Genomic DNA, 25,143 nt, shown 5'->3' on the forward strand with positions numbered 1-25,143 from the left:
GGTGAAGCACCTCCCAGGTAAGCGATGATTTTACTGGTAGGAACGAAGCTGTAAACTGAGTGTACCAGCCTGCAATAGATTAATGTGTCCGTCCGTCCGTCCCCTTTCAATACTTTAACGAAGTGAAATCTCGTTCTGTTGGGTGTAAAATCAACAATAGACAGCGCAGAGACTTGTCCTACCAGCCCACCCTGCAGGGACCTGTTAGTTTTGTGTGGAGATCGGCGTGTGAAAGAGACACACGGTCTGCTTATTTGTTATACAAACTAGCAGGAAGTACCCGGCGTTGCCCGGGTCTTAAAAATATTTAAAAACTACTCTTAAAATGTAACAGCAGTGCGTAGTGACTGTGGTGGTACCTGCTATGATTACAGCAGTGAATACTGTGGTGGTACCTGCTATGATTACAGCAGTGCATACCGACTGTGGTGGTACCTGCTATGATTACAGCAGTGCGTACCGACTGTGGTGGTGCCTGCTATGATTACAGCAGTGCATAGTGACTATGGTGGTACCTGCTATGATTACAGCAGTGCGTACTGACTGTGGTGGTACCTGCTATAATTACAGCAGTGCGTACTGACTGTGGTGGTACCTGCTATGATTACAGCAGTGAATACTGTGGTGAAACCTTCTATGATTACAGCAGTGCATACTGACTGTGGTGGTGCCTGCTATGATTACAGCAGTGCATAGTGACTATGGTGGTACCTGCTATGATTACAGCAGTGCGTACTGACTGTGGTGGTACCTGCTATAATTACAGCAGTGCGTACTGACTGTGGTGGTACCTGCTATGATTACAGCAGTGAATACTGTGGTGAAACCTGCTATGATTACAGCAGTGCATACTGACTGTGGTGGTGCCTGCTATGATTACAGCAGTGAATACCGACTGTGGTGGTACCTGCTATGATTACAGCAGTGAATACTGTGGTGGTACCTATGATTACAGCAGTGAACACTGACTGTGGTGGTACCTGCTATGATTACAGCAGTGCATACTGACTGTGGTGGTACCTGCTATGATTACAGCAGTGAATACTGACTGTGGTGGTACCTGCTATGATTACAGCAGTGCATACTGACTGTGGTGGTACCTATGATTACAGCAGTGAATACTGTGGTGGTACCTGCTATGATTACAGCAGTGCATACCGACTGTGGTGGTACTTGCTACATCTAGCAACTGTATAGTAGTAATCACTGCACGCATCTTGGTAGGGGAGACATCACACAGTGAATATATTTTTATAGCATTTAACGCGAAAGAAAATCCCCCCCCCCCCGCCAAAGGCGCGTGTGTTGTTATGGTAATGCACGTGTGATAAATAAATAAAAGGTCTACTGCCTATGGTGCTAGCATCTAGCGACTGTATAACTGTATATATTAGTAACTGCACGCATCTGAGTGGGGGAGGGGGGGACATGACTCAGTGAAGAATTTACGTCAGCGTTTAGTGTATTTTTACAGCATTTTTAACGCGAACGAAAATGTCCCCCTGGCTCCCTTACCGAAGGCGTGCGACTTGGCATGGTCCGTCCCCCCCCACCAAAGGCGTGCGACTTGGCATGGTCCGTCCCCCCCCACCAAAGGCGTGCGACTTGGCATGGTCCGTCCCCCCCCCACCAAAGGCGTGCGACTTGGCATGGTCCGTCCCCCCCCACCAAAGGCGTGCGACTTGGCTTGGTCCGTCCCCCCCACCAAAGGCGCGTGAGTTGGTACGGTCGTTCACGCGTCATAAATAAAGAAATAATAGCGAAGCGCGCAAGAGTCGCACTAAATCGCTAATTAAACTAATTTAAAGTTGACGGATGTGAAAAATCAATAGCGCTTGCTGACCGCGGGGCTTACGGCGTGGTAACTGGCAATTTATTTTTTTACGTAAACCACCCCCCCCCCGTTGGAGAGCCAAGCGAGCCACCACACGTAAGCAAGCTATTCAATACGTGAAAATTATAATAGCGCGTTGGTTACTTGAAACATAAACTAAATATTAAAGTATTAAATAATAGTTTATAAATGAACTCACCTTAAATTATGACGATGCTCTGCCGTACATTCGCCTTATCGCATCACGTTCTCACCGCTGTATCTAATCGCTTTAATCTCTCTCTACCTCGATGCAACACAGGACTGCAGATGTTGTCGACTTCCAGATGCGATTCGCGGATAAACAAAACGGCGGACGGCAAGTTCGCGAATGACGAGGGACGCCGTATCTCGTTCCGCCCCCAACCATCCCACAACCCCGACCCCTATAAAAAACCGCGCTCCGATAATCTTCCTCGCAGGAGGCAGGCTGGTGGTTGTCAGCAAGGTGATCACCGGTCGGGCTGCCAGACTTTAGACTCTCTCTCTCTAAGGTACGTTGACTCTGCGTGATTCTCCTCTTAGATCACGGCTCACCGCCGCTTTGTGCAGCTTACGAGCGTCGATTGAAGTGGAAAATGTTTTAAGAGCTCGGGCCATGTTGGCACAGAGTTGTCGGTCGGAGCGCTGAGCCGGCAACCGCTTGAGACGCCGGGTTCGAATCCAGGTTCCAAGCCTCCTGCGGTTAAAACTTGGCCCTGGAGTGCAGAGAGTTGATGGGGCTTGGCCCGGTCACCAACGACCGCACAACAATAACAACAACAAACGACCATGTTTAACATGGTGCTCCGCAGAATTTGGGCTTAGTTCTAGCTCCAAGAATGAACCAATATCGGTGTGGCTACCGTGCGATTCGCGTTCACTCTGGGTCGCAGAGCGGGCGGGAACTGCGTGGCTCCAGGACTAAATGAACCAGAGGTCACTTGAACAAGGGGTCTCAGAGGTAGCTCTGCAGTGTCCGCTTCCACGGGCCGTTATCCACCAGTGTGTAGAGTCGCACTGATCCTGTGAGAGATCCGAATGGGGTTATAGTTTCGTGACGTGACGCAGATCGCACAATCGCGATCAGATTGAGACGGCAAAACAAACAATGTATTCTGTTGACAACTAATTTCTTTAGAATTATTTTTTTTGTCTTTAGTGTTGCTGCCCTTCCCCCGCACCTCCGATGAGCGCGGTTGGCTACTTACGGTGCGAAAGAAGTTCAACGTACAGTACTTACATTACATGTGTGACCAATGAACACAGTGCAAATGAGTCCGCAAGGCGAACAATTATTAACCCCCTTTGCTGTCATGCTTCTGGGTCGTTACTCGATTTTCATAAAATGCGGTGACAATAAAAGCAGCGAGGTCGGTGGCACGATCAGGACAAAGTGTCTGCGCCTATCGTGCTGCAGATCCCGTCGCGACGCGGCCCGAGTCCACCCTGCCGCTACAACTGCTCCTGCTACCGCTGCCGCCACTTGACCCGGGAGCCGGTGGCGATCGGCACGGAGAGAGAGAGAAAGAGAGGAAGCCAGAGCCCGGGACACGACGCAGGCGCCATGAAGGACTCGCTGAAGCAGAGGCACGCGGCCGGCTCGAACGGGGCGACACCGCGAAGCGGTCCCTCCCGAGGCTCCATCACCTCGAAGAGCAGCAGCAGCAGCAGCGGGGGGGGCAGCAACACTATGCGACTCAAGCAAGAGGTGAGAACGGCTACACCCACCACCTACTGCCCCTCGAGTGTACGCGGGGCTTCACCAGGAATGGTAAACCATCTATTACACTTTTGTATTTTACCGGGTAAGACCCATTGGAGCTGTGTCGCTCTTTTTCAGAAGCGACGCTGCCTATCGCACCTAACTATGGCCCAACGAAGTGGCTTTTCATCACGTGGGCATCTCTAGCGGCCGTCAAATCACTCTAAATGCGCGACGTTGTTGATTCTAAACGTGGAAGGGAAAAAAACCCGGAGGAGCCTGGAGAAAATAAATCCACGCGACCACGGAGAGAGAGACACCACAAACTTCAAATGTACAGCAGCAGGCGTCAGGGTTGGGATCGAACCCACGACCTCCTGCATACCAGGCGAGGTAGTTAACAACTGGCCACCGCCGCGGTGTTCATTCTAATAAGGTCGCATTTATTACACACAAAGTGCTCGACACAAATGAACCACAATACCTCGCCGATCTCGTCAAGGTAGCATGTATCACCGTCACGCGAGCCCCGTCGATCATCCTCGCAGTAGCGGTGGCTTTTGGCTGTCAACCATCGAACAAAGGCGGCGGGCACCGCATCGCGCGGCGCTTTCTGTCTCCTTGTCAGAACGGGCGAAGCGTTTTTCTGTTGTCATCATCGTGGTGCCGGCTAAAAGGGTCCCAGAGATACACTATTGGTACTATCGTGCTTGTGTCCTGTTTGTTGTCGTTACGTTCTTACCCCGTGTCCCTACTGGACATCTGTGACCAAAGAGCTTTATACCTCATCGGATTCCTCCTGCAGTATAAATAAATATTCTGATTGCGATAGGTATGAATCGGTGCAACTCTGGAAGCCTGAAGTGATGCATCCCTTTCTAGCGGGGTGCCGTACAGCCGCTTTAAAAAAAAAAAATCATCCACTCTGCCACACAGGGACTTGCAGGGCCCTTAAGCCCGATGCCGCAGGGGACTTGCCAAACACTCAGCACTCGGCACAAACAGTCCAGTTGCCTTGGCACTGCCTCTTGTCGTTCCCCCGCACCTCCAATTCGCACGGTTGGCTACGTGCTGCTCGAGAGAAGTTCAAGTTCGACATACGTGGGATGGCTGCTACTATAAATGCCCACGTGATAAGCCACTTTCATTGAGCTGCCATTTGTGATGGCCAGGTCGCTTATGAAAAATAACTACATAGCTCAATGGGCCTAACAGCTGGTAAAATACAAATAGTTGTATAGAATGGTGGCCCTCTCCACTATAGGCCATCGGTGGCCCTGTCCATTCACAGAAACTGTTAGAATTGGATTCAGGCCACTGCTGCAAACAAGAAGACCTTCTGTGCCCAACAAGGACCCCGTAGAATGAAGAGACGTTCCTTGCCTGTAAGGATTGGCAGTTGATACTCTTTGGATTCTTCCAGTCTGAATCTAGGCTCTGATTCAAACAAGCCTGACTCTGCCGATGAGACACCGTGTGTCGAAACCATTCTTGAATCAATGCTGCTGAAATGAGACACTCCCAGAAGGCCGTGCGGCTGATGGGTTGTGTAAGGAATGTCAAGGAAACCTGATTCCTACTCTATATAAACCACTTGTTTTTATCTCCTGCTAAATTGTATATATAATTAATATCTCTTTCATATATCTCTCCAAATACTATATTTTTTAACTGAATTATTGCTTACACAACCCATTGGCCTTCTGCAAGTGCACACAACAGCAAAACATCACCGTCAATGGTTCAGTCGGAGCAACCTCTGGACCCCTGTTTCGATATACAGTGTCTCATCAGCAGAGGCAGCCCCATGCGGGGCCTGTAACATGTTATAAAGGGGCCATAAATAAAAAAACACGTAAATATTAAAACACTCATTTTTAACTTGCATAGTAAAGTAATTGTATTTTTTCATTTGCTATACAGCCAGATAATGACAAATCGCTAACCTTAAACACCCAATCGTTCGTAAAAGTTGAGGGCGGTATAGTACTATAGTAATAGAGCAAGTGCAGAATCACTGAACCGGAATTGATAGCTTGAAAGCATTTAGCGTGGGACCCTTGAAAGTGCGGGGCCCGTAGCATACGTAGTTACTTTTGCTATTAGGATAATCCGGCACTGCGAATTGGACTTCATTGAGAAGTGTTAAATTAGTTGTTGTTGTTTATGTAACAAGAGCCGTTGCTTGGACCTTTTTAGCCCGTGCATCGAGTGGCCACTCAGCCTGCACATGGCGAAGGGAAGTTTCCGTTGTCTGGAATTTCTCCATCCCCTCCATTCATCACTGCTGGTGTAAAAGTCACCAGTTGAGGATTTCCTTCTGCTCCGTTCACATCTCCAGTTCGCTCGGCATCTCCTCTTCTCTGTCTCTGTGCCTCTGTGCTACGCCTCCTCTGTGTGGACTGGCTGTGCTGTGTGTCGCAGCTCTGTCCCGCAAACCGGTAAAGATTTCGCGATTGACTTTAAACTCGCGATGTTTGAATTTAATGGCAAATGATTGCAACCGGGAGGTGTGACCTTGGAAATAAGAAACCTGAATCTTGAGATGTCCCTTGACTCAAAAGACGTTTGACCTCTCGGCATCCTCGTCTAATTTTAAATAAAGATTACAGAGCAAATTCATCGTCACTTCTAAACTAAAAGCTAGTGTTTATATATTTTTAAAAATATATATTATTAATTGCTTTTATCTTACAAGGTAAATCCCACTGAGCTACGCAGCTCTTTTTCAGATGTGACCTGGGCACAAACGATAGCTCAACAAAGTGGCTTGTCACGTGTAAATGTCGTGAAGCAGCCAGGTACTCTAAACGCGCGATGTTGCTTCTAATTGTGGGGCAAAAAATCCAGAGGACCCGGAGAAAAATCCACAAAACCACCTGGAGAGAGAGACACGCAAACTTCAACTATATATGCGTCAGGGTCGGGATCAAACCCACGACCTCCTGTATACAAGGTCAGGTAGTTAACATCTCACCACCATGGCACCCCTTACGTATCTCATGTATATATGTTACTATCTGCACCGATGTCGCTCTGGTGAAAGTGTGTTTCCGTGCCTTGGGTCTTGTCTCCTGCACAACGCACGTGCAACAGAGCGCCGGCGTTTATGCTCGCCCTGCTCTGGGAGGACGGCGCAAATAGCAACAGGGGGGCAGCAATGGTCCCATTGCATTGTGCCGCAGGCACTGCACACACTCACTCACATTCACACACACAAAAAAGACAAGAATCCCCCGTATAGCCTTAACAGACTGTAGGGGCAAGCGCTGTTAGCGAGCACCTATGAAGACCGAAATGGTACACGAGGGGGTGGGTGGCCAGCACCACGCCCAACCGCCTTAGTCTCCCCAGTGGCGATGTTTTTATCCACCGCACCAGGTACTCATTTGAGGCTGAGTCGACCTAGGGGAGGCCCAGGACCGGTTCAGATAATCGTCACTGGTGTTGGCCGTGAGCGGGAATCGAACCCGGGTCCCCAGGTTCATAGCGCAGCGCGCTAACCGCTACATTATCGCTCCCCACACACAGTCACTCACACACACTCACACACACTCACACTCTCACACACTCACTCACACACTCTCACTCACTCTTACTCACACACTCACACGGGTCTCACTCACTCCCTGTCGTTGCCCAAAACACCAACTACAATTCCGTGGCTCCATGTGACTATCCTCGCTCCTTCTCTCATCTTAGCCACAATTCGATGCCGAGTTGTCGATCCTTCAAGACCACTTCCTTTGCGATTGTATTCGACTCGCATTCCCCCTGCGTACTCGTTGCAATAGTCCCACCCTACATCCGCTTCACATTTACGTCACTAAACTTTTGCAACCGAACCCACTCGCACCGCGGGGAATTCGTTCAGAGTTGAAAATCGTTTCGCGTTTGCGCGATACATTTTCAGATCCTTACGCAACGCGAGTTCTTCTTGCACCCAACTTCTAATCGTTTCACCGCTGCCAATTGATCACGTCTGGCTTTCCTCGTTTTGGCCACGCAGGTCACGCCTGCGAATGAGTTCCATCGCTCTCACCATGGCCGCAGTTAGCGGGGGGCTGGGGGGGGGGGCACGGGGGGCGGTGCCCCACCCCCGCCCCTTCCTCAAACTGGACACATTTATTAATTTATATTCAGCGGAACGAGATACGGTGTTCCCTCGTTATTCGCGAACTTGCCGTCCGCGGTTTTGGCTGTCCGCGAATCGCGTCTGGAACGCTACACGATCTGCAGTACTGTGGCTCGAGAGAGAGAGATTAAGCGACGAGATAAAGAAGTGATGAGAGACAATTTGATGCGAGGTGATGAGATGTTATTCATTCATTTTCTGTGGTTTACAATTAAGATGAAACACTCATTAATTATGCGCACCCACGATTCATAATGTGAGGAACAAAGCAAACCCCTGCCGCCCCCGTCCCCAAATATGGAAGTCAAACTCCGCCTGTGGCTCTCACCCTGGCCAAAAAACAAAATGACAAAAAAGACTTCTCGATTGCCAACAGGTGGGCCTGATGAGCGGCATCAGCCTCATCGTGGGCACGATGATCGGCTCGGGGATCTTCATCTCGCCCAAGTCGGTACTCGAGAACGTCGGCGCCGTGGGGCCCAGCCTCATCATCTGGATGGCGTGCGGAGTCCTCGCCACTCTCGGTACTCACCACACCAACAACGTCGCAGTGACGCACTGATACTCCACGTGTCTTAATCCTGTCACCCCCCCCCCCCCATACTCATTTTTAAACCACAAAACTGATATTTTTGTTATTTTACCAGATATGTGGCTCTTTTTCAGAAGCGACGTGGCGTTCACAAATGATAGCTCAACGAAGTGGCTTGTCGCATGGAAATTTATAGTAGCCAAATACTCTTAAGAGCACTTCCATTCTAAATGTAAAGTGAAAAATCAGAGGAACCAGAGAAAAATCCACGCTACCACGGGGAGAACCCACAAACTCCAAATATACAGCAGCAAGCGTCAGGGTCGGGATCGCATCCACGACCTCCTGTATACCAGGCGAGGTAGTTAACATCTTGCCACCGTGGCAGCCATTAATAATACCGTTATAAACGTGACGATCTTGTTGAGTGGCAGAGAGTTAACACATTTGGAGTTTGCGTGTCTCTCTCTCCCCGTGGCCGCGTGGATTTTTCTCTGTGTCCTCCGGTTTTTCCATCCACATTTATAATCGCCATCACATGTTCAGAGTATTTGTCTGCTGCTAGACATTTCCACGTGGTGATAAGCCACTTCGTTGAGCTATAATTTGTGGCCAAGTCGCATCCGAAAAAGAGACATACAGCTCAGTGGGCCTTACCTGGTGAAATAAACATTGTTTAGTTTGTCTCCCGAGCACTGACGCTGATGCATTGTACAACGTTCTCATTTCGAGTTGAATCAACCTCGGCGAGGCCTCGGGGCGGTTTGGGCAATCGCCACTGATTGTAGCTGTTGCCAAGAAATGAAATCAGCTCACCGGCTTCGTAGCAGAGTGCACGAACCACTGTGCCACTGCTGGGCCCAATACAAAGACAAAGTTCCCCCGTATAGCCTAACACGGCACACGAGGGGTGGGTGACCAGCACCACGCCTGGCCGCATTTGTCTCCCCAGTGGCGATGTTTACACACCGCACCAGGTACTCATTTGAGGCTGAGTTGACCCAGGACCAGTTCAGACAATCGTCACTGATGTTTGCCGTGAGCGGGAATCGAACGTCGGTTGCCGGGTCAATAGCGCAGCGCGATAATAGCTACACCTACCGCTCTTTGTCCACCCAATACACCTCTACATGCACACACACATACTCAGTGTTCACAAATTGTAGGGATTAGCTAAATTCAAGTTGACTCATGATGGTAATGTGATTCTTTGTCTCCTGTGGCCAGCCTCTTTGATTTCCTGAGTGGGGATTATGCAAACACAGGAAGCCCATGAGACCCCATTGTTGGCATTGTTTGGCCAGAGATTGTGGGCCTAAACGGCTTGTTCAGTGGGAATCAAGCAAAAATAATAACGGGGAATAGAGATAATGGCCGTTTGTGGATTCCGGAACGTTTCCCAAGGTGTGTGCGCGTTTGTCCTCACGTTTGTCCTCGGGGGAAGTATTCAATTATCCACCACAACGTGAGGTTCGGTTACGAGCCGCATAACGAGGCGACGTTGAAGGGCGTGAGATGGGTGAACTCGCGAGGTGACGTCACACAACAACAACCAACAACCGCCATTCGCCACTAAGTGGCGGTGACGTCACCACGACGCTTGTGCCAGGCCATGTGCACCTTGAGGCCACGTGAAGTGTCGAACGCCCGCGAGTAGGAGGTCACGGGGCAGACCCAAGTGCCACGGGTCGACTGACTGAGATCACTGAGATGAGTGGCTGATGCACCACCTGTGCCCCCTACTGTGCCAACCTGCTGTGCTCTAGCCACCCGGCGCTCCGCTCGTTGTTGTGAGCGTCGCTCCTCCGCCCTCCGTTGTTGTTGGAGGGCGGCTACCTCCAACTGCCCAGTAGCGTCCTTCACGAGCCTCCTCCACAGAGGCCGATCTTGACACCGCTGGTACCGGTCATCCACTCAGCTCCACATCCTCCTGTACCACATCACTCCATCTCTTCTCTAGCCCGTGCCGCGCCCATTTAGCCCCCTCGATCCGGCCAAACAAAAGCTGTTTCGGCATGCGGTGGCTGGGCATGCGGGCTACATGACCCAGTCAACGCAGCCTTGCCTGCCGGAGGAGCTCACCGATGGGACCTTGCCCAGATCTTTCAAGGATTTGTGAGCTCCTCACACAATCCAGCCTGGTTAAACCCAGGATGGATCGTAGGCAGGCTAGCCTAAATGTTTCTAACCGGCGAAGATGTTCCATTAGGGGGGTCCACGTTTCGCAAGCGTAGAGAAGGGAGGGAATGACCGTGGCCGAGAAGACCTGAAGCTTAGTGCGGAGCGACAGACCAGGTAGCTTCCACACAGCGTTACGCAACCGATGAAAAGATATTGCCGCTCGACTGATTCGGAGTGAGACTTCTGCTGTTAAACTGGAGCCGGCCATAAGCACACTGCCCAGGTATGGGAAACTCTCCACTCTCTCCACAACTGCCCATCACCAATTGGGAGTAGAGTGTCCGATGGTACAAAATACCCAGGCAGGTGCTTAGTTTTGGTGGGGCTGATGGTAAGGCCCCATCTCTTAGTGGCATGCTCCAGTCTCAGCAGCAGCATCTCCAACTCCTCCTCTGAATGAGCAGCTATTACCAAATCATCGGCATATATAACGTGGTTGAGCAATAGGGAGCCATCCCTTGACCACACCCGGGCATCGATCAGCCTCCCATTATATCTGTACCAAATGGAGATTCCCCCGGTACAGCTATTGAAGTCTTCACAAACTACGTGGTCAAAATAGATGTTAAATAATGTGGGAGCCAGAGGACATCCCTGTCGCACCCCAAGGTGTACAGGGAATGGCTCTGACTCCTGGCCACATAGTTTTACCCGGGCCCGCTCACCATCAGGAAGGTCCTTAATGATCGTGAGCAGAGGGTCAGGTACTCCAAAAGCACGAAGAACAACCCAGAGCCCAGGTCAATAAGCAGAGATGTAGGTCTTGCTGGAATTCCCTACACCTCTGCTGTAGCAGACGGACAGAAAATATGGCATCTGTGCAGGACCGCCCTTTCCTGAAACCGCATTGGGGCTCCGCAAGCCTCTCCTCAGCTTGCCTGGCAAGGCGATGTTGAATAATCTTTGCCAGGACCTTTCCCGGCACACTGAGGAGTGAGATGCCCCTGTAGTTGTTACAGTCTGTGCGGTCCCCCTTCTTAAAGAGGGGGACCACCAGGGCATCCTTCCAATCCTGCGGAACCTGTCCAGTGGTCCAGACTGTTGTTATGATGTCATATAGGGCAGTCTGTGCACAAACGCCACCCTCCCTCCGCATTTCGCTTGGGAGATCATCTCTGCCCGCTGCGCACACACACACGATGATGTCACCAACACTTTGGCTGGCAAGGAAATTACTCTTAGCGGTGATTTTTTAAATTTATTTTGTCACTCAGGTATTGACCAACCCTTGGATCAAAGAAGCAGGTCTCCTAGAGGGCAAGTGACTCATAGCAAACTGACCACATACACAATATTTATTATTCACATTGGATCATGTTTACGAGAGGTATGCTGGGGCCCCTTACAGACTGACAGGCAGATTGACAGAGTGGAGCTAATACATTCCTGGGAATGATCAGTTCAAGTCAGGAAGGGGGTGGGGGGGGTTACGTTCCTGGAAGACACGACTTAAACCCATACGACATTTACCCAATCAGCTATTTCCGACAAGAGTGAGGGCGGCTACGTTCCAGCTCCTCCGTGTGTCAAGTCTTCATACATGGGAGCAAGAGGGGGGAGCGGGGGGGGGTAGCAGGTCCAGAGATAAAGCCTCTTGGCTGGGCGCAGCACAGCCAGTGAAAGATCTGAGTCCGGGTGGCGGGCGCGAGCTACAAACGGACCTCGGACCCAGTGCCGTGGGGACGCGGCAACTCCTCGATGCACCGCTGCAAGATGACCTCCCTCCGACCGGCGCTATTTTTATTGCGTTGGAACACGACGGAGGCGGCGCTCTGATTGTTGTGATTGACCTTGGACGGGGTCGAGGTTGGCTTGAGTCATGGGGCCAAGGTCGGCCTATGTCACGGGGTCGGCCTGTGTCACAGGGTCGAGGTCAGCTCGAGTCATGGGGCCAAGGTCGGCCGTCTCTCTTGTTGGCTCCTCTAATCCCGACCTTCATGACGCCTGCTCTAGATTTGGAGTTTTGCGTCTTCTCTCTACCCGTGGTGATGTGGATTTTTTTCCGGGTCCCGTTTTTTCCTTCACATTTAGAAACAACATCACGCGTTTAGATTATTTAGAATATTTTGCTGCTACAAATTTCCACGTGATAGGCCACTTCGTTGAGCTACCATTTGTGGCCAGGTCACTTCTGAAAAATAAGCTAATAATAGTGGGCCTTACCTGGTAAAATATTTACTTTAGTGATTTGTTTACCTTTCCTAGACTTTGCACTGCTATCGTGTTTTTGTATTGTTTGTTGGTGTAACTTTCTGCTCTGCCCCAACTGGACATCTGTGGAAAAGAGCTTTAAAGCTCATCAGATTCCTCCAATATAAATAAATAAATACTCTGATTCTTATTAACCTCACTAGTGACTTTAAGATGTTTCTTGTTCATGTTTTTGTTTGTTGCGGTTGCACCCGAGTCAAGAGCCGCATGGCTCACAGGGTTCTACCTCCTCATACATGAAAACTGAAAACCTGGCCCAAATCTCAAATGCGATGAGGCGTTCAAGAACCTATTTTCACCCTCCCTAAGCAATTCCTAAGAACCATAAATCTTTAGTGCTCATACGACACACTTAATAATAACCCACTTACGTTTATTCCCGTTATGTTTACTGCGCACGCAGTAAACATAAATGCCAAAGCTGTCCATGTGCGCCTGCCCCATCCATCTGTCCACCCGTATCGATGTGACCACGAGATGACTCTCGTAAAGAGGATCCAATGTCCATGAAATCTTATTTAAAAATTGTATTTCTGCTTTGAGTTAACATCGGCCAAGTTGATCCGGGTTTGCCCAAAACTCGCCGACTAAAAACAAAAAGAAGTGCCGATTGGTTAAGCCATTTCGGGCAAAGGTAATAACGTGATAACGCGCCGCTCACCCCGTGATGTCATGCGCCGCGTGACGTCACCTCACTGTGTGACTGTTTAATCGCATCCATGCGATCACAACAAAGACGTGGCTCGAGAGCGTCGCGCCATCCTTGAACGTGCACGCTTTTGCTTCCGCGTTGAGGTCGGAGAAGTCTTCAGTGGTTTCTCGCTCAATCGAAGGCACTTCACGAGAATAATCAAGCACCACAGTATCTCACGAACATGAATGGTGTGCTGGGGACTTTGTACACTCACGCTCGAAGATAAAGGTGCCATTAATAGACTGCAATGTGAGAACAAGCACCCTGATATTAGCAAGTACTCATCATATGATGTACCGATATAACAGACAGAGGTGACCTGCCAGTTAATACGGCCATAAAAAAGGGGGCATCGATCTGTTCCTTCTCAAATGACTGTGGGCGCCGCGGTGGCTAGGAGATGTTAACTCCCTCGCCTGGTACACAGGAGCTCGTGGGTTCGATCCCGACCCTGATGCCTGCTGCTGCTGTATATTTGAAGTCTCTCTCCCCGTGGTCGCGTGGATTTTTCTTCGGGTCCTCTGCTTTTTCCCTCTACATTTCCACGTGATAAGCCACTTTGTTGAGCTTTCATTTGTGACCAGGTCGCTTCTGAAAAAGAGCTATTTTGCTCCGTGGGCCTTACCTGGGGAAAAAAAATAATAATTCGTTTAAGTGAACATCCGATCTCCATAACAAAGACAAAGATCCCCTGTATAGCCTGTAACAGACTGTTGGGGCAAGTGCTGCTAGCGAGCACCTATGAAGGTTAGCACAGAACACGAGGGGGTGGGTGGCCAGCACCACGCCCGGCCGCCTTTGTCTCCCCTTGAGGCGATGTTTACACACTGCACCAGGTACTCATTTGAGGCTGAGTCGACCTCAGGGAGGCCCAGGACCAGTTCAGATAATCGTCGGGAATCGAACTCGGGTGGCCGGGTTACGGCTCCACTACCGCTCGCCCCATGTGCACGTGCACACACACATTGCGCGTGTACTCATTTGCCTTCCCAATGAGGATTCAGTGCAATGCCTGGAGCTCGACTGGGGGAAGGGAAGACGAGAGATGATAAGAGATGACACCTCAAGGGAGTAGCCAATTCCACCATTTTAACAGGCCTGATAATATTGGGATGGTCCGCTTATCACCGTGGCACTAAATCGGGGTTAGGCGAGTGCGCCGAGTTCGCACACTCGCTCGGGGCAGCATCTCAGCTCGAGAAGAGATAGCAGCCTCATATCATGATCACGTGGGTTACAACAAGGGCCAGATTTAGGTTTTATTCCTCCCCCACCCCTTGTGAAAGCACAACAACAGACGCGCGTGCGTGATTGTGGGTCATCATCGCGAAGCAAAAATACTTTCAGCGCCGGTGTTGTCGCCAAGTTTTTTGGCAAAACGTTGGTGAATTTGGCCGGTTTTGCTCGAGGGGGGGTAAAATCCAGAATGGGAACGCAACTTTAGAGGAACATTTCAAATTGGATCATCGCCGCGACAGTTGTCGCCGATCCTCCGTTACGCGCAGACGGACGGACGGAGCTCACGCATCGTCGCTTTTGTCCTCCGTTGGAAAAGCGCTACAAAGCGAATTGGAAACATGGCAGTATATAAAACCCACTGCCCGTGAATCCTACCCTTCGTTTCGGGAGTTTGCTTTAGGGAGAGGGCATTGTGACTGACCGTCCATCCCTCCGTCCGTCTGCGCTGTCTGCCCGTGTCCGCGTCTGTCCGTCCTCACGTCCCGCTGCCACCTAGGCGCGCTGGCGTACGCCGAGCTGGGCACGATGATCACTAAGTCGGGCGCCGAGTACCCGTACCTGCTGGAGGCGTTCGGGCCCATCCCGGCGTTCCTCTACTCGTGGGCGTCCGTCATCGTGCTCAAGCCGTCCTCCTTCGCCATCATCTGCCTCAGCTTCGCCGAGTACACGTCCACGCCCTTCTACCCGGGCTGCGAGCCGCCAATGCTCGTCAAGAAGTGCCTGGCCGCCGCTGCCATCTGTAAGTTGCGGACGACAAACCACGGTGGCTAGGAGATGTTAACTCCCTCGCCTGGTATGCAGGAGGTCGTGGGTTCCATCCTGACCCCCGACGCCTGCTGTGTATTTGGATTTTGCGTGGTCGCGTGATTTTTCTCCGGGTCGTCCGGTTTTTCCCTCCGAATTTAGAATCGACATCACGCGTTTAGAGTATTTGGCTCATATACATATTCACAATACGTCACTTTGTTGAGCTATCATTTGTGACAGCCAGGTCTCTTCTGAAACAGAGCTACATAGCTCTGGGCTTTACCTGGTAAAAAAAAAACTAGTTTATAGTTTTAACTCCCTCCATCTTGAGCTTCCCTCGTCATTTCACTTTGCCTGCCCCTTCTTCCTTCAAGTCTTCAAGCAGCATCTACCTTTTATCTGCCAACATCAGAATCAGAATCTTTATGCATTCTGGAGGAATCTGATGAGCTATAAAGCTCTTTCACAGATGTCCAGTGGGGGTGGGTGAGAACGGAACAACAACAAACAACACAAAAACACGATAGGAATGCAAAGTATAGTAACGGTAAGCAAATCACTTAGAAATATACAAAAATAAAACTCTCGCCTTGGAGGGACACACGCAGTTGACATCTTTGGCATGTTCTGGGTCGTCCAGATTAGACTTGTCCCCTCTCAATCGATCAATCTTCAGTTTACATGCCAATATCGCCCTCCATAGCGTGGGCATCGGGGCCCATTACAGCGGAACGGGAATGGCACAGGGAGGCAGAGCCACAGGAACGAGAAAATAAACCCCGCGGCTATCGCTGACTGAGAAAAGTATGAATGTGTATGTATGTTGCACTTCTTTCGGACCGTACATAGCCAACCGTGCTAATCGGAAGTGCAATGTTGAGTCTATGGGCAGTGTTAGTCTATGGGTAGTGTTAGTCTATGGGTAGTGTTAGTCTATGGGTAGTGTTAGTCTATGGGCAGTGTTAGTCTATGGGTAGTGTTAGTCTATGGGTAGTGTTAGTCTATGGGTAGTGTTAGTCTATGGGTAGTGTTAGTCTATGGGCAGTGTTAGTCTATGGGTAGTGTTGAGTCTATGAGTAGTGTTGGTCTATGGGTAGTGTTGAGTCTATGGGTAGTGTTAGTCTATGGGTAGTGTTAGTCTATGGGCAGTGTTAGTCTATGGGTAGTGTTGAGTCTATGGGTAGTGTTGGTCTATGGGTAGTGTTGAGTCTATGGGTAGTGTTAGGCTATGGGTAGTGTTAGTCTATGGGCAGTGTTAGTCTATGGGTAGTGTTGAGTCTATGGGTAGTGTTGGTCTATGGGTAGTGTTAGTCTATGGGTAGTGTTGAGTCTATGGGTAGTGTTGGTCTATGGGTAGTGTTGAGTCTATGGGTAGTGTTAGGCTATGGGTAGTGTTAGTCTATGGGCAGTGTTAGTCTATGGGTAGTGTTGAGTCTATGGGTAGTGTTGGTCTATGGGTAGTGTTAGTCTATGGGTAGTGTTAGTCTATAAGTAGTGTTGGTCTATGGGTAGTGTTAGTCTATGGGTAGTGTTAGTCTATGGGTAGTGTTAGTCTATGGGCAGTGTTAGTCTATGGGTAGTGTTGAGTCTATGGGTAGTGTTGGTCTATGGGTAGTGTTAGTCTATGGGTAGTGTTAGTCTATGAGTAGTGTTGAGTCTATGGGCAGTGTTAGTCTATGGGTAGTGTTGAGTCTATGGGTAGTGTTGAGTCTATGTGCAGTGATGAGTCTATGGGTAGTGTTAGTCTATGTTTAACTTCTGTAGCACCGTACATAGCCAACCATGGCAATCAGATTAGCAGCCAGAGCCAGAGCCACAGTCACCAATGTACATTTGGCAGCCAATACCCAGAACACTTTAACGGAATCACTTGTGAGATGAGGGTTCACGATTCTCGATTTGTGTTGAGGACACACGTTACTAAAGTAACGATTATTTTTAACATTTTATTGTACGGCACAACAACAGCTTTAACTGCGCTGATTGTCCTGTCCCCACGCCCTGGATTGGTGCGGTTGGCAACATACGGTGCAAAAGACGGTCAACATAATTCGTACTCCACGAAACACTACAACACACAACGCTACTATATAAGACACCACGATACTGAATTGAAAACTCTTTACAACCGCTTAATGCGTTTAGTTTGTTGTCCTTCCCCCGCACCTCCAATAAGCACGGTTGCCTGCGTACGGCGCGAAAGAATTTCAACACACGTACGTACGTAGGTACGATCGCCGTGAATACACCGCACGCTCGTGACGTGATGGCACGATAGGCGGAGTCGCCACTATCGCACTGCCTTCGTTGGCGATTGGGCTACTGGGTATAGCAACTTGTCTCCGCTAATTGTCACTGCGAGTGTCCACAAATGGAACGTCGTGCGCGTACCGGCTTCACAAGTTGAACTACTTGCTTTCGTTACGAACGCCCGACGTATGAACATCCGCACGTACGAACGAGCTTCCGTAAAAAAACTGGCACTTGCGAATCGAACCGCGTGACTTTTTGGTTCGGCAAATGTACAAATGCGCAATATTTCTTCTCACATATGAGCTGAACGATGGTTCCCTTTTTTGTTGGACCGTACCAGACCTTATAACACTGACTGTACGTGCATTTAAATACGGTGCACATTCCTAGATTTGAAGCTTTCGTGACTGCAAGGATCCATACTCTTTGGTTCTATTCGGTAAAGTCACGTAGGTAAAAAATAAAATAACAAATAAATTATCACGACGTTTCGGCCACAACACAAGTGGCCTTCCGGTCCCTTCACCTGATGAAGGCCACTTGTGTTTTGGCCGAAACGTCGTGATAATTTTTTTGTTATTTTATTTTTTACTACGTGACTTTACCGAATAGAACCAAAGAGTACGGTGCACATTGTCGCGTTCGTCCGCTCTGGTCTGATTCTGCCGCCACTTTGTCACCCCATGCCCATGCCCTCAACACCCCCCCCCCACGCCCCTCCCCATACCCCCACCGCCCCCATGCCCCCCCTATGCACCCCCCCCCCCGCGCCACCCAGTGCTCATCTGCATCATCAACTCGGTGAGCGTGAAACTGGCCTCGTATGTCCAGAACTTCTTCACCGTCGCCAAGCTGCTGATCGTGGTCGTCATCATCGTCACAGGCATCGTGCTGCTCGCCCAGGGTGAGCGGTCGACAGGGGTGGAGGGGGCCGCACGACGCCGACAAACGCAACGCGGCCGAGATTTAAAAACTACGATGAAAATTTTTTTTTTACCTTATCAGGTAAGGCCCACTGAGGTCTTTTTCAGAAGCGACCTGGCTATCGCAAATGTTAGCTCAACGGTGTGGCTTATTGTCACGTGGCACTTTGTAGCAGCCAGATAATCTCAACGCGTGACGTTGATTCTAAATGTGGAGGGGAAAACTGAAGGACGCGGAGAAAAGTCCACGCGACAACAATGAGATAACACGCAAACTCCAAATATACAGCAGGCGTAAGGGTCGGGATCGAACCCACGACCTCCTGTACACCAGGCGAGGTAGTTAACATCTCCTAGCCACCGTGATGATGAGAGAGAGAGACACGCAAACTCCAAATACACAGCAGCAGGCGTCAGGGTCGGGATCGAACCCACGACCTCCTGCATACCAGGCGAGGGAGTTGCCATCTCCTAGCCATTGTGATGATGAGAGAGAGACACGCAAACTCCAAATATACAGCAGCAGACGTAAGGGTCGGGATCGAACCCAAGACCTGGATACCAGGCGAGGGAGTTGCCATCTCCTAGCCACCGTGATGATGAGAGAGAGACATGCAAACTCCAAATATACAGCAGGCGTAAGGGTCGGGATCGAACCCACGACCTCCTGCATACCAGGCGAGGGAGTTGCCATCTCCTAGCCACCGTGATGATGAGAGAGAGACACGCAAACTCCAAATATACAGCAGGCGTAAGGGTCGGGATCGAACCCATGACCTCCTGCATACCAGGCGAGGGACTTGCCATCTCCTAGCCACCGTGATGATGAGAAAGAGACATGCAAACTCCAAATATACAGCAGGCGTAAGGGTCAGGAGCGAACCCACGACCTCCTGTATACCAAGCGAGGTAGTTAATATCTCGCCATGTTATTTGTGAGCTGAGCATTTCAAACCCACGAGTTTGAAGAGTCAAAAGAATTGGCTTTGTGTCCTTTCCCTTCGGCTAGATCTCCTCTCCACGCAGAAGGTGCCGATATAGTTTTGCTTAACGACACTGAGGATGTCCGATCGTCCGTCTGACTCTCCATCCAACCGCCGTCGTTCCATCTGATCCATCGTGATTATATTGAGTATTTGGCAACTGCTATACGTTTCCACATGATCATGATAACGATAAGCCACTTGGTTCTGCTATAATTTGTGGCCAGGTCGCTTCTGAAAAAGAAACTGATTAGCTCGGTGGGCTTTACCTGGTAAGATAAAAACAATTGTTTAGTTGTATTTGTATATATTTCTTAAATGCTTTCATTACCCTGCCTACACTTTGCACTCCTATCGTGTGTTTGTATTTTATGTTGTTGTAACGTTCTTACCCGCCCCTTCTGGACATCTGTGAGAAAGAGCTTCATAGCTCATCGGATTCCTCCTACAGTGTAAATATATATTCTGATTCTGATATGATTGTCCATTTTGGCCGTCCGGTCGTCTGTCAGCCTGGACCATTGGACAGCATCAGCCTCTCAATCCAACCCATCATGACCACCATGATGGTGATGATGACTCAGCTCATCATCACCATCATGACCACTATGATGGTGATGATGACTCAGCTCATCATCACCATCATGACCACTCGACGTCCGATCGCCTGTGCAATTATCTGCAGGACAATCCGGAGCAAATCTCCGACCATCCAACCTAAGAAACGCGTGCCATCACATGGGCCTCGCCCCCCCCCCACTCCCCTTCTTCCCCCCGGCCCCTCCCCCCACGGTGTTAACCCACCACCCCCGCCCCCCTGCCCCCCAGCCTCAAGTCAACCGGTTCAATCCCCCAGCTCCACCCCGCACGATTGGGAACGTTGCCAAATCGGGGGTCGCTATCTGCTTGGGGAGATACTTGTTCGGTGCCCCAGGTGCACGGTGTGCGCCGCTAATTATAACCCGAATCTTTATGTCCGTGCCATTAAAGATAATGGTGCGGGTGAGCGTGGTGGAAGAGAGACACTCGGGTTTGAGTGCCTCGTAATTTCCTGCATGACAGCGGTGCGACGTTTCACATCAACGACGACGAACGTCCATAGACATGCAACCTCCATTCCAGCCACGCACTCTCCCGCCTCTCCCCTCTCATCTCACAGAGGGATACTGGGCCGTCGTAGACCTGTGTATACGCGTAAGTGGGTATCTCGCAGAGATAGATGATAGGGCATAGGCGGGAGAGTGCGTGGAGGGGAGTAGAGTGAGATGAGAGGGGAGAGACAGGAGAGTGCGTGGAGGGGAGTAGAGTGAGATGAGAGGGGAGAGGCAGGTGAGTGCGTGGAGGGGAATAGAGCGAGATGAGAGGGGAGAGGCAGGAGAGTGAGTGGATGGATTGTAGTATTGGGTGTGATGACACCCCAGGCACCACCGAAGCTTGTACATTATTACAAACTAAAAACTCAACTATTTTATTTTACCAGATAAGGCTCATTGAGTTATATAGCTCTTTTTCAGAAGCGACATTGCCACAAATGATAGCTCAACTAAGTGGCTTATCACGTTGACATTTATAGCAGCCAAATACTCAAAATGCATGTTCATTCTAAATGTGGAGGGAAAACTGGAGGACCTGGAGAAAAGTCCACGTGACCGGGGGGGAGAGAGTGAGAGACACACAAACTCCACATATACAGCAGGCGTCAGGGTGGGGATCGGACCCACGACCTCCTGCAAACCTGGCGAGGTAGTTAACATCTCCTAGCCACCGCGGCGTCCTTATTATAGCAAGCGGTGGGCGAAGCCTCGGCAAGATAGAAATGATGGTGCCCATTGTATCGGCTCTGGAGGGCCACACGATGAAAGCGGTACGAACTTGTAATCTGACTCGCAGATAAAGCGCACGTTGATCCGGCCCCGCGAGATGTGCCGGTCATTGCCACAGCTTTGAGGAGTTCGTCGTAAAGAGTCCCGTGGGGTGGGGGTAGGCAGCGGACCCCGGCATCACGCGGTGACACCGTGATCCCGGTGATTTACGGCGCAATAATGGCGGCGGTGGCACGCGGTCTAAAAAAAAAAAGGACACGGGGTCAGCACGCTCATACGGACACACACGGACACACACGGCACACACGCTCACACGGACACACACGGCACACACGCTCACACGGACACACACGGCACGCACGCTCACACGGACACACACGCTCACACGGACACACACGCTCACACGGACACACACGGATACACACGGCACGTATGCTCACACGGACACACATGCTCAAACGGGGACACACACACACACTTGTGCGTGCAAAGACTGAGACATAGATCAACAGTGGAGCTGTTAGCAGTGTGTTTGAGAAAGTGGTGTTGTGAGCATCTCTGATGAGCACAGTTGGCTGCGCATGGTGCGAAAGAAGCATGAAAATCTGAATATTTATTTAGACATATACACCTGTTAAGGCTGACATCGCACCTGAGGGGCTGGGTGGCCAGCACCACACCCAGCCGCCTTTATCGCCCTCCGGTCGCTAAACTAATGCCTTATATGGTCGCGCTCATTACACACAAAGTGCTTGCCACAAATGAACCACAATGCCTTGCTGATCTTGTCAAGCAGCATAAACTACCATCACGCAAACTCCGGTCATCATCGCAGTGGTGGCTTTTGGCAAACCATCAAACAAAGACGGTCACCCAATTGCGCACTTTCATAAGCGCTTCTGCGGCCGTCTGGAACGCTCTTTCGATATTAAGAAGCCACTGGAGCTATACACTTTTAAATCGTCGTCGAGATTGACAAACTCATTTCTTGAGAGCGGATTTTAGTGTTTGGTTTGTTGTCCTTCCCCCGCACCTCTGATTTGCACGGTTGGCTACGTACGGTGAAAAAGAAGTTCAACATACATACAACATACGTACTACATACAACGTACATACTGCCACCGCTCCCACGCTCTACGATCGAGCAGTTCACTCAGGAAAGTGGCCAAGTTGAACAGCGCGTGCATTCACAGTCGTGACCGAAATCCAACTTTGCTCGAAGTAAACATTCGACTTACGGAACCTGGCTCGCCCTCTTGTCGACCCGCTGCTGGAATCCGTCGCGGGGGGCCTTGACGAACTATACTTCACCACGCTGGGCGTCACGGAGGGGGCTCGCCGATCGTTTCGTTGTCTTCAGGAGGCTCCCGGTTCTTCCCCCCGCCCCACCACAGGACACACGACGAATCTCCAGAACAGCTTTGAAGGACAACAGATATCGTTCGGCTCAATCGGGGTCGCCTTCTACAATGGCCTGTGGGCCTACGACGGCTGGTGAGCGAGCCCCTCGTGTGCCGCACCGCTGGTGCCGCCGGCGGGCTTGACGGCAGCGGCACAAAGCGGCGTGGCGGGGAAATCCGTCGCCCGCTTGGGCGGCCACGGTGGTAACGCTCGTGCCTGGGTGGCTAGGAGATGTTGACCACCTCGCTTGGGATGCAGGAGGTCGTGGGTACGATGGCGACTCTGACTGCCTGTATATTTGGAGTTTCCGTGTCTCTCTCGTTCTCTCTCCCCGTGGCCGCGTGGATTTTTCTCCGGGTCCTCCGGTTTTTTCCCTCCACGTTTAGAATGAACATCGCGCGTTTAGAGTATTTGGTTGAGCTATCATTTGTGGCCAGGTTACTTCTGAAAAAGAGCTACATAGCTCAGTGGGCCTTATCTGGTAGAATGACAATAGTTTTGTTGCGTAGTTTCGTTTTTGTACATTCTCTCCACCGTTTTACAGAGAGTGACGGAGTGTGTGTCACTGAGCAGTAGGGAGCGGTGGTGCAGCGGTTAGCGCTCTGCGCTACGAACCCAGCGTCCCGAGTTCGATTTCCGGTTACGGCCACCAACACCGGTGACAATTATCTGAACCGCTCCTGGTCCTCCCCTAGGTCGACTCAGCCTCAAACAAGTACCTGGTGCGAAGTGTAAAAACATCGCCACTAGTGAGACAAAGGCAGCCGGGCGTGGTGCTGGCCACCCACTCCCTTGTGTGTCGTGCTACTCACTAACAGCACTTGCCCCAAAAATCTGTTAAGACTATAAGGGGGATATTTGTCTTTGTTTGATTGTCAGTGAGCACAACGTATCGGCTGTAAGAGCCTGTTTAAGGCTTTAACAGCCAGTTAAAGGCAATACGGGGATCTATTTGTTGTCGGTGACCGAGTGCGCGATGGAGTGGACTTTGTATGTTCTCCCCCTGTTCTGGGTTCTCCCCCTTCCCTCCCAACGTTAACAAAACCACACAGTGTAACTGCTGAGAAATATTCATAGGGTTTTACCCTTTCTGGCACTAAAGCAGTTGTGTTTAGATGTTCAAACACCAAATAGATTATACCTTTTGCAAGGAATCAAGTTCGCATTAGCCACACGTATTTGTGGTGAACATGCAAACAAACATACACTTATTGCCAGAAAGGGTAAAAACCTATTCTAATTATTCTTATTTTTCATATTTTGATACTAGCAAACAAGTATCCCATGACATAGCTGCTCTCCGTGAGCTCTAAATGCCCTCACGCGTGTGGCATTGTCCTCGTGCTGTTCGCCTTTAGGCGCTGTTCTCTGGTCTGACACTGGTGGTGAGACGAGGCCCTGAAGAAGGCCGCTGTCTCTGGTGTAGACAAATCAGTTTCAAAGACAATGATCAGCACTCACGAGTTGGTCGATAGCACCTTGGAAGGATTGCAGAGCTTAGGCCAGGGGTGGAGAACATTTTTTCTGCCAAGGGCCATTTGGATATTTATAACATCATTAGCGGGCCATACATAAATGATCAACTTAAAAATTAGCCTGTTATATTTGGTCAAACATTTACTTAACTCACCCCTAATGTGATGGCTGGAACTGCTTCTTTTTGGTGAGGCATGTGGTGATGTTAGCTGATGCTGATGATGTTGCTGCTACTCGCAACTGCTTCTCCAGGTTTGCTCCTAGATTTATTGAATTTCGAGTCCCGCCTGCGGTTGCCTTGGCAGGGCCACACCAAATGATTTCGTGGGCCTCATACAGCCCGTGGGCCAGACGTTCCCCACCCCTGGCTTAGGCAATTGCTGGCGTCTGCCCACCGCGTGGCTACTGTGGTTCATCCTCGCACCTCTCAGTTGGTCCCCATCCTTCAGGCGCCGCGGTGGCTAGGAGATGTCATCTCCCTTGCCTGGTGTGCAGGAGGTCGTGGATTCGACCCCAACCCTGACGCCTGCTGTATATTTGTAGATTGCGTGTCTCTCTCCCCCGTTGTCGCGTCGATTGTTCTCTAGATCCTCCGGTTTTCCACTCCACATTTCGAATCAACGCCACGCGTTTTGAATATTTGGCTGCTATACGTTTCCATACGATGACGATGATGATGATGATAAGGTTTGGCTGCGACTATAAATTGCCACGTGATAAGCCACTCGGTTGAGCTATCATTTGTGATAGCCAGGTCGCTTCTCAAAACGAGCTGCACAACTCAGTGTATGGTGATGTTTGACGGTTTGGTGCACGTCGCGGCCTCTCGTGGCCGCAGGAATCATCACAGGCGACGACAACGACGACAAACCACTCGAATCGCTACTTTAAAAAAAAGACAAAACGTCGATTGTCACACGGGCTGTTCCTTGCGCGAGAATCGCGGAGAGCTCGGAGATTGGGCACACGAAGTCTGTGCCCCGCCGTC

General features: G+C 50.4%; 1 protein-coding gene across 8 annotated transcripts in view; it reads left to right on the plus strand.

The window, feature by feature from the left end:
• SLC7A9 (solute carrier family 7 member 9) overlaps positions 1–25,143 on the plus strand; it is a 39,763-nt gene that overhangs the window by 6,479 nt on the left and 8,141 nt on the right. For 2 of the 8 annotated variants that reach the window (XM_076053978.1, XM_076053979.1), the window contains 6 exons: positions 2,296–2,367; positions 3,273–3,563; positions 8,069–8,216; positions 15,046–15,288; positions 18,328–18,453; positions 22,673–22,772. In XM_076053978.1, coding sequence (XP_075910093.1) covers positions 3,420–3,563; positions 8,069–8,216; positions 15,046–15,288; positions 18,328–18,453; positions 22,673–22,772 — 761 coding nt within the window. In that variant the 5' untranslated portion in view covers positions 2,296–2,367; positions 3,273–3,419. Of the gene's footprint in view, positions 1–1,736; positions 1,931–2,020; positions 2,368–3,014; positions 3,065–3,272; positions 3,564–8,068; positions 8,217–15,045; positions 15,289–18,327; positions 18,454–22,672; positions 22,773–25,143 lie in introns of those variants that run through there. The other 6 variants (XM_076053975.1, XM_076053976.1, XM_076053981.1 and 3 more) reach the window with 5 other exon arrangements.

Source organism: Petromyzon marinus, chromosome 63 (genome assembly GCF_048934315.1).
Source record: "Petromyzon marinus isolate PM22_M1 ecotype Great Lakes invasive population chromosome 63, UKy_Petmar_22M1.pri1.0, whole genome shotgun sequence".
NCBI lineage: Eukaryota > Metazoa > Chordata > Hyperoartia > Petromyzontiformes > Petromyzontidae > Petromyzon > Petromyzon marinus.